The sequence below is a fragment of the Podarcis liolepis genome (assembly GCF_965112155.1).
Source record: "Podarcis liolepis genome assembly, chromosome: 1".
Lineage (NCBI taxonomy): Eukaryota > Metazoa > Chordata > Lepidosauria > Squamata > Lacertidae > Podarcis > Podarcis liolepis.
Window position 1 is genome coordinate 43895458 of NC_139554.1, and position 16238 is coordinate 43911695.

A 16238-nucleotide genomic window follows, 5' to 3' on the forward strand; every position below is an offset into this window, starting at 1 on the left:
TGGACCTAATAGGTATCTAAAGCCATTTGTACATGTTGCCATGCAACCAGTCCATGCAGAATGTAGGCACCCTATATATAGAAATGAGCAAGCCGGTGATATTTTAGGGAGCAGCCTAGCAGGAAGGGTCCATTACTTACATCATACACAACACAAAACACGGTTGCTGTATGTAGGTTTTATTTTATTTGTTTTTTTATCTTATATTTTGGAAATGTACTGTACCGTACATCCAGTTTTTTCCTTTAATTTTTTGGGGGGCCCCCAGGAGAGTGGGGTCCTAAGCTATAGCTTTTTTAGCTTATACATAAATCCGGCACTCGGTGTATTCCAAGGAATCCAGGTACACTGCGTAAAGCTCTTTGGAAAAGAGATATAAATCCAACAATTGATAAATAAAACATTGTTTTAAATTAAACTATAATGATTGACGGAATCGTTATCTTATACCAAAGCTTCTACAAGAAGAATTGGTTAGAAACACCCAATGTAATCAAATGCAACGATGAACTAAATACAGCATAACAGAGCCCTTGTTAGCAAACCAAAACTAACTAAAAGAACTGCAAGGTCTTCACCTCTAAAAGCCCAATCATAATCACCATCAAGTGGATCAAAAGCAGAAGAGCGGAATTAGTTGGCAACCAATGTTAACAATTCCTAGAACAGTCATTCCATCCAGTAGCCCAACATATTATAATATTTCGTGTGTTTTTTTAAAAAGTGTGCAAGGAAGTCAAGGAGGAGACAAAAACATTAACAAAGTGGGTTCCTCCACTGTTCAAGGCAATATGCCTCTGAGAATATGAATTGCTGGGAATTGCATAAGGTGGGAGTGCTGTTTGTGCTTCAGGGCTTCTTCTATGTATCTGGTTAGTCACTCTGGGAGTAGGATGCTAGACTGGATGGGCCATTGTCCTGGTCCAGCAGTCCTCTTCTTATACTCTTGTATTCTAATAGGGGATTTGTGTTTGTGTGTGCCATTGTGTAATATCTGACCCAAATCTCTTTTCAGAGCAGACAACCACTAGCTTACTACACTCCGGTGCGGTGGAAGATATTGTCCTGTCACCCATCACGCAATGGGATTCACTCTTATTCACTTAAAAGGAATAAGGAAAAAGGGAAATCAGTACAATATTTTTTTGGATATGAGAACCATCTGATTCATTTTATTTTATTTTCTGAAAGGCAATCACTCTACAGTGTAGGTTTAGCCCAGGAACCTGAACTACGCATAGCTATCAACCCACATTTATATCTGACTAAGTTATACTCAGAGTAGATCCATTAAAATCATTGGATTTAAGCACTCCCTTCATCTTACTAAACTTAAACAATGTAAAAATCCTAACAAAGAACCAGTGCAAAAGATTAGTTGATGCTGGATAGCTCAATCGCTGGATAGCATTGATAGTTGATGCTGGATAGCATGAGACTCTTAATCTCAGGGTTTTGGGTTCGAGCCCCACAATGGGTGAAAAATTCCTGCATAGCATTGCAGGGGGTTGGACTAGATCGGCCTTGAGGTCCCTTCCAACCATACATTTCTATGATTCTAAATGGATGTATGAAATGGATCCCCAGTTAAATGCAGTCAATGAACATATGCCAATTTACACCAGCAAACACATTGTGAGACAACTGTAGGATCTTAAAAAAAAAGTTTAAATGTTGAATACAAGTAAAAATTGTTTGGTTGAAATAATTAATTTCCCTGAGATCACTTCAGCTATTGAAGGAATAGTAGCAGGAGAAATGTCATGCAACAACATCATGTCAACACAACTCATTAAAGCTCTGGACTGCATTGCCAACATGCTTTGTTCAGAGTAATTGGAAGCCAGGTCAATGCCCAGGCAGCACAGTTTCTGCAAGAGTGGTATGCACTAGAGAACTTTAAATGAGCACCAGGTGGCATTAATGTGAAAGCACAAATACTGTCTGCATATGGAAAAATATACATGTGTAACTCCTACACTCCTTTGGGAGGAAGGGCAGAATCTAAATTGAATAAATAAATAAATAATAAGAAATATAAATTCATAAAAATATACTGATATTTTAAAAAGTGCTTCCCATAATCAGGCTCTGCTTATATTTATTTACAGTTTTCACTAACATGCATTTCAGTTGTGGACTTTGAGGGGACTTATTCAACCAAATAGTATTGTGAGGTTTTTTTTTATCATTATTATTTCACAGAAATCCATAATGACCATGAAAAACAGCACATTGTGAAGTACAAAAGCCCAACACAGAAGAAACCATTAGTAAACCAACAACCACCCAGAGCTTGGTAACAAATATACGGTATGCAAAGAATATATTTAATAGCCTAAGAAAGTACCTGAGAACACCGTGCCTCTGAACAAGACCTTTCAAAGGATGTCGTGCCCCAAGAGAACCAGGACATCTTCTCAGTCTCTCGCCTACATGTGGTTTATCAGCCTCTCTTTTGGTGATTCTCCATTGAACAGGAGCAAAAGAGACACACATTCTTATTCCAGTCATGGAGTCTGCTTGGCATTGTTCCAATGCTAGGGATTCCTCAAGGATATGAGTAATAGTATGATTGCAGAGCAGGCTTGGCAACTAACAGAGCAAAATAATTCTAACCAGGCCCCTTTGCATGCTGGGACGCAATAGGACTTGCCATGTTTACAAAGAGAAATTTAAGCTGAACACGTACAGATTGCTTTAGCAAGCAGGCACCTTTAAAGTGCCACACGTCACCAGTGAGTTTAAAATAACTGCCTGCCTTCGTCATTTTATTAAAAGTGGTACCCTTGCCTTTTGCTCTGCACAAAGCTTTCCACAGCAGCCTAGAACAGACTCGGGCTATGTTCATTGGATGGCATACTAGTGCAATCCTAAGAATGAGTTATCAGAAGTAAGCCGTCTAAAGTTCTATGGGACTTACTCACAGGTAAGTGTGCAGCCTTAAAGTCCCAAAAATCATTTAAAGCAAATGCTCTACAATTTATTTATTTTTTAAGTTTGGGGGGCCTTGTAGGAGATTTTAGCCTCAGAAAAAGTAGTAATCACCAAATGGGTGATTTCAATAGATTTCAATAGATTTTAATGCTTTTTGAATTGTCTTTTGGTCATGTAAAAACCAAACAGATAACAGAACGGAGCATTTTAAGCCACAGGGGCTGAAATCCATAAGCATGGTAGTGCAGTAAAATAAAACAACAGGTTCTATATTAGGAAATCAGAATCACGTGGCACTAAATCATAAAAGGAAAGTAGGCATGTAGAAATATGGTAAGGAAAGTTGGCTTAAAAAGAACATGGCTCGTCCTTTCAAAGGATTCCATGGAACAGGAAGCAGATTCCATGGAATAGGAAGCAGCCATTTGGATACAGTTACCTAGATTTTCAGGACAGATGAGCAGGAACAAACACATTTACTGGGTACCCCATAAGGGAAAAGGAACAGTTTTTTCTTATAACAATATCAATACTGATCTGCACCTGCAAATCTGAACATCCCGGGAACTAGAGCTGTGACCTTTTATCAGGTGAAACCTCAATGATTGGCAAAATTGGCAAAATCCCTGTAAGGATCTCAATGCTTTAGAAGCAGGGCTTATTAAAAAACCAATCATAGAATCTTATGTTAATAAGAGGTCTCTATTTCCTATGCAAATAAGGGTAATTTGAACAGAGCACTCTTAAAATGTTTAACTACTAGGCAGAACTAAGGGGGGGGGGGAGAGACACACACATAATGGCTACTTGAAAGCCCATGAGTTAATCTGACAGAAATTAGGGCATTATTCCAGATCATTGATGTGTTGATGGGCAACAACCAACTTGGCAGAAAGAAGTGGGAGGGAAGTTAGGTTCTTGTTGCTATGGCAACAGACTAGAAATGCATGTGAGACATGCTATAGGCTGGCAGAGTTGGCTGCAGTAAAAAAAGGGGGGGAGGGGTTGGATCTTTTTACCAATGGAAGCCAGAATGTCAGTCTAAGGGATTATGTGCATTATAGTTTTGCTCATTACAGGCCTAAACTTCAAGTTATACACACAAACTTGTGTTATAAAAGTCCAATAGCTGCTTTGGATTCATCTGCAGGAGGGGGATTTGCTTCAGAAATAATAGCAAAGGAAGAGGAGTTGCCTGTTGCTTCTCTACTCTAAATGCCCCCAAACAACATCTTCCTTCATTATAATATTAATGACTGTGTCAGTATCTATGTTCCCTGTGCTATGAAGAAACTCTTGCAACATCAGTCTCTGTGAGAGGTAAGCAAAGGTGACTATATCCACAGTGGTACCTCGGGTTACAGACACTTCAGGTTACATACACTTCAGGTTACAGACTCCGCTAACGCAGAAATAGTGCTTCAGGTTAAGAACTTTGCTTCAGGATGAGAACAGAAATCGTGCTCTGGCAGCGCGGCGGCAGCAGGAGGCCCCATTAGCTAAAGTGGTGCTTCAGGTTAAGAACAGTTTCAGGTTAAGAACGGATCTCCGGAACAAATGAAGTACTTAACCCGAGGTACCACTGTGTATGAATTTTGGACATTGTTTCATTTAATTTTTACGAGTCAGAATGTTTACTCTGTTCCCATTTATTTTGACAATATTTGGGCAAATCCCAAATTCATGAGAAACAAAGAAATCAATTACTAACATATTGGAGCTAAAAAAGTGGGGTCAGAAGTTGAGGGCCCACGCGTGGGGGGATGTCATTGGGGCTCCGTGGGCCAGTTCTACCCTCTCCTGCTGATGTGTGCTGTAGCCCCCAACAACATCATGTGTACATTCATTTGAAGGGGCTACAAATGAATACAAAACTAATCAGAAAAGAGCACCCCAAATGATCAAAGGGATGGAGCAACTCACCTATGAAGAAATTTTAGTTCAGAGAAAATGTGAGTAAGAGTTGCTATATGATACAAGTGTAGAAAAGAACCCTGGAAACTCTAATAATAATAATAATAATAATAATAATAATAATAATAATAATTTATTATTTGTACCCCGCCCATCTGGCTGGGTTTCCCCAGCCACTCTGGGCGGCTTCCAACAAAGATGAAAAATACACTAAAATGTCACATATTAAAAACTTCCCTGAACAGGGCTGCCTTCAGATGTCTTCTGAATGTCAGGTAGTTGTTTATCGCTTTGACATCTGATGGGAGGGCGTTCCACAGGGTGGGCGCCACTACCGAGAAGGCCCTCTGCCTGGTTCCCTGTGACTTGGCCTCTCGCAGTGAGGGAACCGCCAGAAGGCCCTCGGAGCTGGACCTCAGTGTCCGAGCAGAACGATGGGGGAGGAGACGCTCCTTCAGATATACTGGACCGAGGCCGTTTAGGGCTTTAAAGGTCAGCACCAACACTTTGAATTGTGCTCGGAAACGTACTGGGAGCCAATGTAGGTCTTTCAAGACCGGTGTTATATGATCTCGGCGGCTGCCCCCAGTCACCAGTCTAGCTGCCGCGTTCTGGATTACCCCATGGGATTTCACTTCCCGAGAGCCCAGGTTCACAGCTGTGGGGGCCCCTCCTAGACTACGCAGTAGCGAGAAGTGACTTTTGCCAACTTAACCAGCTGATATGCCATCTCAACCCTATCAAGAGAAAGGACCTCACTTAGAATGTGGGTTGTGAAACCCTTGCAGCTCCTTTAATTCCTACATACCCATTTCCTATGCTTTGAAAATCCAAATAGGAGAACTACACTGATTGCATGGCGAATCATCGGAACTGTGGGAGAGCAGCTGAACCATAGGTCATCTAGTGGGGCATCTGTGGGTCATCTAGTCCAGCCCCGTGTAATGCAGGAATCTTTTGCCCCATGGGTAGTTGGAAGAGAGCACCACATGCGAGATGGGGTGTTAATTAAGAGAGACACAAGGGGTTCACAGTCCTCATTAGTCCTTCCTTAGTTGCTCTGGTTCCATCAAGACTCAACTATTGTAATGTGCTCTTTGTGGGGCTGCCTTTAAACATGGTCCAGAAACTTAAAATGCAGAAGGTAAAATCCATGCAGGTTTTGAAAGAAATAACTAAGGACGACAGAATTTAGATCTGTGATTTCTCGCCCAAAGCCACACGGGTGCTTCATGCTTTCAAACTGCCACGTGTGTATACTCAGTATACATTCCTCCCCGGCTGTTGCTGCATGGAGGAAACGTATTACTTTATTTCAGAACTGGGCTTGGTGTCTGATACTGGCTTTTCCTTTCCCGTTGTTAGAAACCACCAATGTGTGTATTCATCTGAATGTTGGGTGAGGCCGACTTGGCCAGCGCGACGAAACTGCGTCTCTTTCCCCGGATTGCTGGCGCAACAGGGGGTTGTTGGCGCGCGCGCTTCCAGCGCCCCTCTCGCGCCTCCCTCCAAAGGCGTAGAGAGGCCGCGACCACCCCCGAGAAGAAGCCCGCCATTTCCCACTCGGCGAGGCGGGTGGGAGCAGAGAGGGAGAAGGGCAATAAATAGACGGGCTGGATAAATATTCATGATGAGGCCGGTGATGTCACGATGAGAAGCCGGGCTCTGCCGTGTGGCCTCGCGAAAGCGCCATTTCCTGGAGGAGAAGAGGCGGAGAAGGAGCAGGAGGAAGGCGAGGAGGAGAAGGCGACTTGTTGAAGGAAGTCGCGGCGGCGGCGGCGGCGGCAGAGCAGAAGCGGCGAGAGGGGGAGCTCCGAGCCCGGCCGAGGCGAGCGGCGCTTGCTCGCCGACTGAACTCCGCGTACCGCGCGAGGCCGGCAGGGGGGGAACTCCTCGGCTCGCGGATCTTGGATTACAAGCGCAGCGAGCGGAGGAGGAGGCGGGTCAGCCAGCCGGGAGCGAGCGCTGGTGCGGCTCCCCAATCTGCCGCCACCTCAGGCTCCCCTGCCTCGCTTGCCCTGCCAGGTCCCTTTCTCACGAGCGCGCGCGTGGGAAGGAGAGACCCTCGACGCGGCGGGACCCCCAGCCCTGCTGCTGCTGGAGGCGCCCAGCGCATTCCCGAATTTGAGGGCATCGCTTTGGCTCTCCTCGCGGCTTCCCCTCCCTCCCGATCCCGCTCTCCCCACAACATCCCCAAACCGCCTCTCCTTCTCGTTCGCCTCCTCTCCCCCCGCCCCCCACCCCCGTTTCATTTCTTCCTTGGAAGCGAGCGGAGGCAACCCGGCGTGGAGGAGGATGACAAAGATGATGATGTGGAAGAGATGGAGATGAAGCAGACTATGCAGATCCGGGGACTCCTGTTGCTGCTGCCGGCACTATGGGCTCTCCTTCTGCGGGACGTCGCGGCTGTCACAGGTAAGGCGGAGAAGGCATGGCTGACCCCATGGACTTACTTGGCTGGTTGCTACTCTCCTCCCCGCGCTCCCTCTCCGGACTCGTTGGGGATGCCTCTCCTCACCTCCCACCCCAACTTTGTCCCTGTGGGAGCCCTTGCTCAGGTCTGACCTCTTGCGCGGATCTGGTCTAAAAATGCCCTCTTGATTTGATCCAGAAATGGGAATCCCTCCGCCTCGCGCGCGCCCAGCCCCGTGCTTTGCTGGCTTGTTCGGGCGGTTCAGCAGACAAACAAACAAAACCCCTCGCGTTGACAGTTCACTTTTTCTCCCGGAAGGGACTCCCGGGAAGAGTTAGGAACAAGAGCTGGCTGCCACTCTTGAGTACAGCGGCCATACATCCCAGTGTGTTGTGGAGCTGGTCTAAATCAGAGTTGCTGGTCTGAGCTGAAACAAATTACAGAACTTAATTGGGGGAATGTGTCTCTTCCCCACCCCTTACTTTCTTTGTCGAGTATCCTTTATTTGGATTGTGTATTGTTATTATTTCATTTTCCACCTTGTTGCTGTGCACATCAATAGTATCTGCAGCAGAGTCAAGCTTGTAGTTCTTCTATTTTCTGAATTTGACCCGCTTCCCCACGGCCCCTTGCTATCTGCAGAAAGCCAGCTCTTCCAAAGAGAATGAATGCAGTCTTGGAGCTGTCACGATTTCAGATCTCACACCCCTGTTGTGAAATATGATCTCTTCACCTAAGTGCCTTAAGCGCCTCATTACTTTTCCAGAGGTCCTGAGTGAGGGCACAGCAACACTTACTGGCCCCAAGGGGACTGCTCTGAGGCTGGCATATTTGGAGGTGGAGGGGAAAGTCAGAAAATCTCAGATTGGATTGACATTCCTTGAAGCCATATTTTGGCAGCTAATCTATGGAGTACATCTGTTTTGAAATATTCATGTCTTTAAAAGACCACTTGCTTTGACTGGCGTAATAATCACTGGAAATTTTGATCTTAGGGTTTGCTTATTGAGCAGGCACTTTAAATGTGTGTAAGGCTTTTGCCACCTAATTAATAAAAATAACTTATATTTTTGTGTTTCAATATTGACCTCCTTGTTCTGTGTAACTTCTCCTTTTTCTGTGTAACCATGCGTTCATCATTATAGCAAGATATCTGTGAAATACACACACACACACACACCAGTGATAAAAAAACTTTGGGAAACTTAAAATCCCCATGTGTGCTCATTGAGTATTCATTGTATTCATAGGGTATTTTGGGAATGCACAGTGTTCTGTCTATTGTGACCCATTTGGTGATGGCATAAAAAGAGACATTCCTGTGAATGCTGCAATTGCAGAATATTTCCATTGCAGCAATATTTCCTCCTTTATTTAACATAACATAATCCTAAATACTCTTACTAGGGAATAAGTCCTAGTGAGCCCAGTCAGAACTCACCGGTACTTCTGAGAAAACATACATAGAGTTACATGGTTAGTATACATCATGAAGGTAAAGTGGTTATTCATTTATACAGGTATCTCATGATTTCACCTCCAATAGACATAGTCGGTTGGGGAGACAACTGAAAGGATTCCAAACATTTATATTGAGAATTCATCTTCCTGTGGAATTGAACTAGCCTAAATAAAGCACTAATGAGTGAAACTGAATATGTGGCATGCTGTCACAAGGTGCAGTTTCTCAGTGTTGCTTGATAGGACGGGAGCCCACCTGTAGGTGAATCTGATGCTCTTGGCTGGGCTAGTTATTTGACTTCAGGTTTCTAGCTCCTGATCTGAAGACACAGCAAGGTACATTAACAGATCCAGGACACCTGCTGACTCCAGCCTTGATAACTGTGTTGATCCATTTTCCCACTATTGTACTGGAATAGGAGTTACTCTCCCTGAATGATGTCTAGTGTCGTCGTGTTCTGTCTGGGCCATGAGCTGACAGTTTTAGGTGGGAGCTGTCAGGCATCAGTTTCCAGGCTTAGGTGCTTTGTGTGCTTGAAGGCTGGAGTCAATATAAATCAAAGTTGTCCATTGGCTGAGCAAGCATAAGTAGATGAGAGTAAAAAGACAACAGAGGCTAGGCTGGAAGACAAACCTAATACACTGGCACCACATTGACAGTACCCTATGGTGCCATGTTTTCAGTTCCCTATGATATAAAGTTGACAGCATCATAACCAGGAACAAAACTGACCAGCATTATATACAATTCCCAGCCAATCAGAGTCTGCAAATGTTCTTTAAAATATGGAAAGGTGAGAAAAGTCTGTGGCAGGAGTGAATGGCCTGTGGCCCTCCATATGTTGTTGAACTACAACTCCCATCATCTTTAACTATTGTCCATGCTGACTAGGGCTGGTGGGAGTTAGAGTTTTATGACATCCAGAGAGCCACAGGTTAAGCACCCCTGGCTATGGTCCATTCCAAGTTCCAGGTTTGTTGTGGACCAGTTCAGTCATTACAGCAGTTATCCAGAACCTGTAGGAAATGCTGCTGCTGCTGCTGACTATGCATGGTGGCTATCATTCTGTACAATGTGCCCCTTTGCATGAAGAGCCTCCATGTCAGGAGCAAGATAGTCCAAAGGTTCTAGCATGGAGCCCATATTCATTGACATAATAAACAGCTCCCATATGTTATGGTCATGATGTGGAGCCCCCAACTCTGAGGTCCCCTCTACAGTATACACAAAGGATCTGGGGCTCTGGTCCTGCACACTTGGCATCTGAGAGAAAAGATTGCTCTCCCATGCAGACATGTTTCTCCAGTTTCCCATTTTCTTCCCTTAAGAATGCATTTTGGATTCCTTTTCTGGCAGTAATCTGCATTCTCAGAGAATTAAAGTTAACAAGCTGCCGTGCAAAAGAACTTAGCAGCACTGGGTTGTTGTCAAGTTTAGATAGCATATCGTTTCTGTAAAGAAATAGATGTCTGTTCCCTAATTGTCTTGGGAACAGTGGATGTTTAAAGGCAGAGACCCATAGGAACCAGGCCTGGCAAGCAAGTACAACTCACAGGGTGTTCCCAGTGCTGCACTGTTTCCTGCTGAGCGTTTGTCAGGGGTGGTGGTGAAATGTAGAAGGTCTCTTTCCCAGTCATGCCATTTCCTCCTTTCATGACAAGACACACTTTGCAGTTGGGCAGGATTTTCTGCCCACATTGGACCCAAAAGGTGGAGCAGCTCAGCTAACTTCCCAGGCTGCCAAGTTGTCAGCTGAACTAACAGAGAAAGCCATCCCGCTTTGCGAGGAATGTTTATTATGTTTCCTACATAATATAATTGTATACAGTTACATAATTGTTGTCAATTCTCTAAGCAGCTGCCATCTGGCTAGGAAAGGTAGGTGGCTAAGAGCCACACTGCTTCTTGAGTCCAAATCTGTAAGAATTGCGAAGCTGCACCTCCTAATTGAGCAACATCTTTTGATTTCCATAATCATTACATTGTGAAGAGACGTTAATGACTAGGTTTTAATTATCTCTGTGCGTAAGAGCTTAATTAGGTAACAATCAGGGTTGGAAATTGGGAATATATATGTATGTGTGTGTGCATGTGTACACACTCAATATATATTAAAATTAATCCCTGCTCTTTCCAAACCTTCCTATCGCTTAACCATTCGCCCTTTTCCTTTCATTAAGCGCCAAAAGAAGACTAAAGCCAATTGGTCCCTTAAAAATTCCTTCTCTCTGTGCAAAATCCATCCTCCTTGTACTTTGCCCAGTACACTCCTTCAAATGTGACTTGCACTGTGATTTCTTGGAACCACAGCTGAGGGTGGGAATGTAAATCTTAAGTTGCCTCCCAGATATATCAATGCTTGTGTGTTATTAACCCTGTTAGCCAAGTGCATTACTGAAAGCTGAGCAGTCTTGTTGCCACAGGGTGCTGCCTACATTTCATAAGATTGCTTGTCATGTCATGCGTGTGTTTTATGTGTATGTGGCGTGGCTATGCAGGGCTTGTTATATTCAGTTAGAGGGAGAGCTGAGAGGGAGGATGCTTTCTGGTACACACACTCACACACCATTTATGTCATTGTTGAATCAAATAATAAGGGGTTAGATCATGTTTCTTAGTGGCATGATTAATTCCTTAGCCCAACAACAACAAATGCTGCGTCTGAACATAAAGTATTATTTTGCCAGCTTCATCGCTCTTAGCAATTTCCACTAAGTTTACAGGAACAACAAAAGGGAGAAAAATTACAAGGAGTGCAGCATGGGAACCAGTGAATTAACAGGCTTTGTAATCCAATAAAAGTCCCAATAAAAGAACAACATGCTTTTCCCCTACAGAGGTTCTCTAGTAGGGAATAACATTACTGATTTTTGCAGGTGGGCTGTACTAACCACAGTTGGGTCCCCTGACACTAGCTTCATGTTCTTACTCTTGCAAAGACAAAAAAATCTCCTAATTGCTTTATCAGTCTTATGTAGCAGTATGAGCAATTGCTAGCATGCCATAGAAATATGAATGCAATTAAGTTATGTACGCAGGGGGATCCTATGGTCCTGGCACCCTGGGCACATCCTAGCGGGGCATCTTGGAAAGCCAGTGTCTCGGCAGGCCCTGTACTCCCTGAGGTGGTAAACCTGTGTCTGGGCACTTCAGACTGCTGTTGAGAGCTCACATAAATGAATGCGCCTTCATACAAAAATCCCACTTGACATAGGGTGCTTTCAGATGTGAGGTTGTTCAGGTACCATGAGTGGATTATTAGAAGCGGAATATATTTTTTTAAGCCTGTTGGATTTTCTGCAGAAAAGGTTGTTGTTGTTTAGTCGTTTAGTCGTGTCCGACTCTTCGTGACCCTATGGACCAGAGCATGCCAGGCACTCTTGTCTTCCACTGCCTCCCGCAGTTTGGTCAAACTCATGCTGGTAGCTTCGAGAACACTATCCAACCATCTCGTCCTCTGTCGTCCCCTTCTCCTTGTGCCCTCCATCTTTCCCAACATCAGGGTCTTTTCCAGGGAGCTTTCTCTTCTCATGAGGTGGCCAAAGTATTGGAGCCTCAGCTTCAGGCTCTGTCCTTCCAGTGAGCACTCAGGGCTGATTTCCTTAAGAATGGATAGGTTTGATCTTCTTGCAGTCCATGGGACTCTCAAGAGTCTCATCCAGCACCATAATTCAAAAGCATCAATTCTTCGGCTATCAGCCTTCTTTATGGTCCAGCTCTCACTTCCATACATCACTGCTGGGAAAACACATCTGGAACCACCCTTAGAGAATTAGGTGTTGGAGAGCCTAGCCTCCTCCCTCATGGGCTGGTTTTCTATATAGAGGAACATTCAGTAATCTGAACTCTCCCCTGGGACCTGTAACTAGGTGATAGTTACAGTACTATGCTCAGTCTGCTGTAGGGTCAATAGAACAGCAATCCAACACACATCCAAAGCAGGGGTTGGGAAATGTTTTTGCCCAGAGGGCTACCTTCATCTCTGTCCCTGCCCCTGCGGGCAGACTTTGACAGGTAGGTGGAGCAACCCACTTGTCAATCATTTGGTGTCATGATGTCAGCTGATAGGGACCCACCCACTTGTCAAAGTCACTTATGCAGCTGTAGCTTTGCCAGGGGGCATGAGGAACATTACGCTGGGGGCCCACTCAGCTCTGGCACCAACCCTGTTCACTGTTTTTTAATGAGGAGCCTCACTTGTAGAGTACTGAGTGATGTAGTTCCTCTGCTTTTGAAAGCTGTCCTACAGAGGGGAAAAAGATAAACTTTGTGCATCATCACATTTCAGTTTTGTGTCCTATTGCACCTGATACGTTGCTGCCAGGCAGTCTGGCAAATCAAAGGAGCCCCAAGGAGGACAATTTGTTGCAGGCCCCCAGGGGGATAGTTGGCTTCCTACTGGTCATTTCTGTGGTCATTTCTGCATGACACTGAGAACAGGGTGCCTACTTTCCCCCGTGCACTATGAATGGCTGCCTGGTTGCCTGTGGAGGAACAGGAGGAACCTGGGGGTGACTCATGGTTAGCAGATGCACACAACAGTTCCCTTTACAAGGTTCTCCTTGAGGATTGCTACTTGAGTAAACAGAAGAAAGAGTGCTATCACCCACCAAGTTCCATTATGCATGCCTCAGCCTAGCTGCCCATTGTATCAGTGGCAATTCCTCTAATGTCAGTTTTTGGGAGGGTCACCTGTCAGGAAGGGAAATGTAACCACTGCGACGGTTACTCAACTCATCCACTGTAGGGAGTTGCATACTCTGCACTTTGGGTTTGTCTTGCTCCATGTGCCAAAGCTCTGGTCCCATCAAGAAGAATATATCACAGATGTTTGGCCAGAAGAGACAATAGGCAGAGTGCGGTGTCTGGTGTTCGCTAACAAATGTGACAAAGCCCTTCATTGCCTTTGCCTGTGCATCATCAGAGTTTTTCTGGGTTCTGCATAAAACATGCTACTTACAATGTGCTCCCATGTACAGGATACTCTTGCTATATCCGCTGTTGAGTAAGGGAGGGTTGTTAAGCAGCTTTCCCATGTTGCAGGCTTGATGACATTCTGTGACCGTGGGTGTCTGTGTGCTTTGTGCATACACATTTCTTTCTTTCAGAGAGGGAGCTAGAGGAGGGGTGAAGGAAGCCTGTGTCCTAATTTGAGACATGATCTTATTCTCCCTGGTGACTCCCTCTACCTTGCTTAACATTTTGGGGAACCTTATCCTTGCAGCCGAAGTTAGAGGGGTAGAGTTGAGGCTCTTGTTGAGAGTTCATGTCTGGGTCCTGAGAAAAGTACCTGTTAGCAAGACTCCAGAAAACAAGTGCTATTCATGATAATTCATTTACTTTCATCGGACTGTTGGGTACTGTTGCTGGTGTACAGTGTTTGCTTCATGTGCAGTGTCTCACCATCAACTTAAGCACCAAGGAATCTCCACCTTTGGGTGTTCCTTGAAATCAGAATGATTCAGCCCCATTATGTGCATTTTGATATCTGAAATCTGTATTTTCCCTCCTGGGGCTTTTATACCCTTGATGGGATGCCATGGTTGGCTGCAGAGGTGGTAGAAATTCGATCCTTGACTAAGCCTCTAAAGGCATTAAAAACAACAACAAACAAACACCTCCCAGCACGTTACAGTAGAGGAAAAGGCTACTCTGGGGAAGATCTAGTACTTGCTACTTCCAAAATCAACATGTTAAAACAGAGTGAACCATCACTGCCTCTCGTGCTGTAAATACTATTTATTTATTTGTTTGCTGTGGGTTATAAACAATGCTGCACACACAGAGTTCCACTCATGCATGGAACGTCCACTTCCTCTCCCTGTGTGTCACCAAAACCTGCTCCAGAGGGTCCTCCAATCCTCTGGAGCATATTTTGAGGGGGTGTGGGGGACTCCAGGGGAGAGCAGAAGCAGGGAAAGTTTTGTTGTATAAGTGGAAGCCTGTTGTGCAAGTAGAACAAAAGCACTGGATACAACCCTCTGCCTATTTATTTTTAATGGAATTTATATACTTGCCCCCTTTCCATTGGCATGCTGAAGCTGATAAATAAAGTCAGCACTGCACAAAGTAGCTGCAGAAACTCAAGACAAAACTATTATAATAAAGACTATTATGATGAAAACCCATCAATAATTGGATAGGAAATTGACGGCTGGCACTTTCCTATTCTGCCAATGGTTAATACCTACAGGAGAGATGGTACAAAAGGCCTGGTCTTCTCTGGAAATTGGCAGCCACATTTTAATCCTCTACCTTGCAGCTTATTTACCATCTTGCTTATTTTCTTCCTTCCCACATATGCTCATCTTCTCCCCAAGCGTTCAAACAGCTTGCATCAGTGTTTATGCAGCTAACGTATTCCATACATTTTTCTTATTGTGGACGCAATAGCTTTCTCCACCCACTCACTTAAACACATTTGAGAGCCCTGGAGCACATTCTGAATGCGTCGAACCCCTCCACCTCCACCCCAAAGGAAATCTGAGAAACGCCACCACCTGCAAATGAATTGGTGACACTCATCCAAATGGGGAATGAGATCAGAAATTTGGCACTGCCTCCTGGGTTTGGGGGTTGCCTGGCTACTGGTTGAAATAATCCCACAGCACAACATTAAGAAGGAAAGGGAGAAAAGTATGCTCTGTAAATGGTTAGTTTCCTTTCATGCCAAGGCTCTTCACCAGCCTTTTCTTCCGTAGTGTTTGCAAAACTGCTTGGGAGTTTTTGCAGTAAAGAGAAAGTGCTTGCCGAACAACCCCTCCCCCCATGAATAACTTTCTAAAATGTCAGCTCTTTTCATAGGCGTAGATCAAAAGCCACAGTTTCCCAAAAGCGCATGAATATTACCTGGCAGCCAGAAATCCAGAGAGAATTTTGGGCGGAATTTGTGCTACTGTTCTAAGAATAGCACTTTCAAAAAGCATTGTCAGGGCACAGCTGCAGGGATGTCTTCTGCATCTGTATCTACCACTGACAGGTTGCTACTGTATGGCTTTCACCCTGCTGATCTCCAGATTGGCATGTTGTTAACGAAGCCCTGCATGGATTTAACCTCCTCCATTATTCCCTAACTGGAATTTCTGTACTCTCATTCTATAATCATTCGGCAAATGTAATAAAGCTCTGATGAGGCATTCAGGTGCCTGCATGTTCTGTTCTCTGGATGTATTGTTGCACTGCGGACCACCAACCTTGGCTAATTTGCTGTATTCCCGACCTCCTCGCTCCCCTTTCGTGGGTGTGGAGAGGAGGGAGGTTGCTTTCTTCCAGGTACAAAGGCTACTGGAATGCCAGTCAAACTGAAGGTGTCCCAGGGACAGCCTGTGAAGCTGAACTGCAGCCTCGAGGGAATGGAAGACCCAGAGATGCTGTGGATCAAGGATGGAGCTGTGGTGCAGAGCGTAGACCAGGTGTACATCCCGGTAGATGAAGAACACTGGATTGGGTTTCTCAGGTAGGACTGATGTACAGATCAAGGGCTTCCAAGTTATATTACATTATTAATTACTA

At 44.8% G+C, this 16238-nt stretch overlaps 1 protein-coding gene across 2 annotated transcripts in view; it reads left to right on the forward strand.

Annotated features, from left to right (window-relative positions):
- The first annotated feature begins 6403 nt into the window (after positions 1 to 6403).
- Positions 6404 to 16238, forward strand: part of TYRO3 (TYRO3 protein tyrosine kinase) — a 60777-nt gene continuing 50942 nt past the window's right edge. The window contains exons 1-2 of one of the 2 annotated variants that reach the window (XM_083506815.1): positions 6404 to 7266; positions 15975 to 16182. In XM_083506815.1, coding sequence (XP_083362941.1) covers positions 7173 to 7266; positions 15975 to 16182 — 302 coding nt within the window. In that variant the 5' untranslated portion in view covers positions 6404 to 7172. The remainder of the gene's footprint in view (positions 7267 to 15974; positions 16183 to 16238) is intronic. The other variant, XM_083506814.1, reaches the window with a different exon arrangement.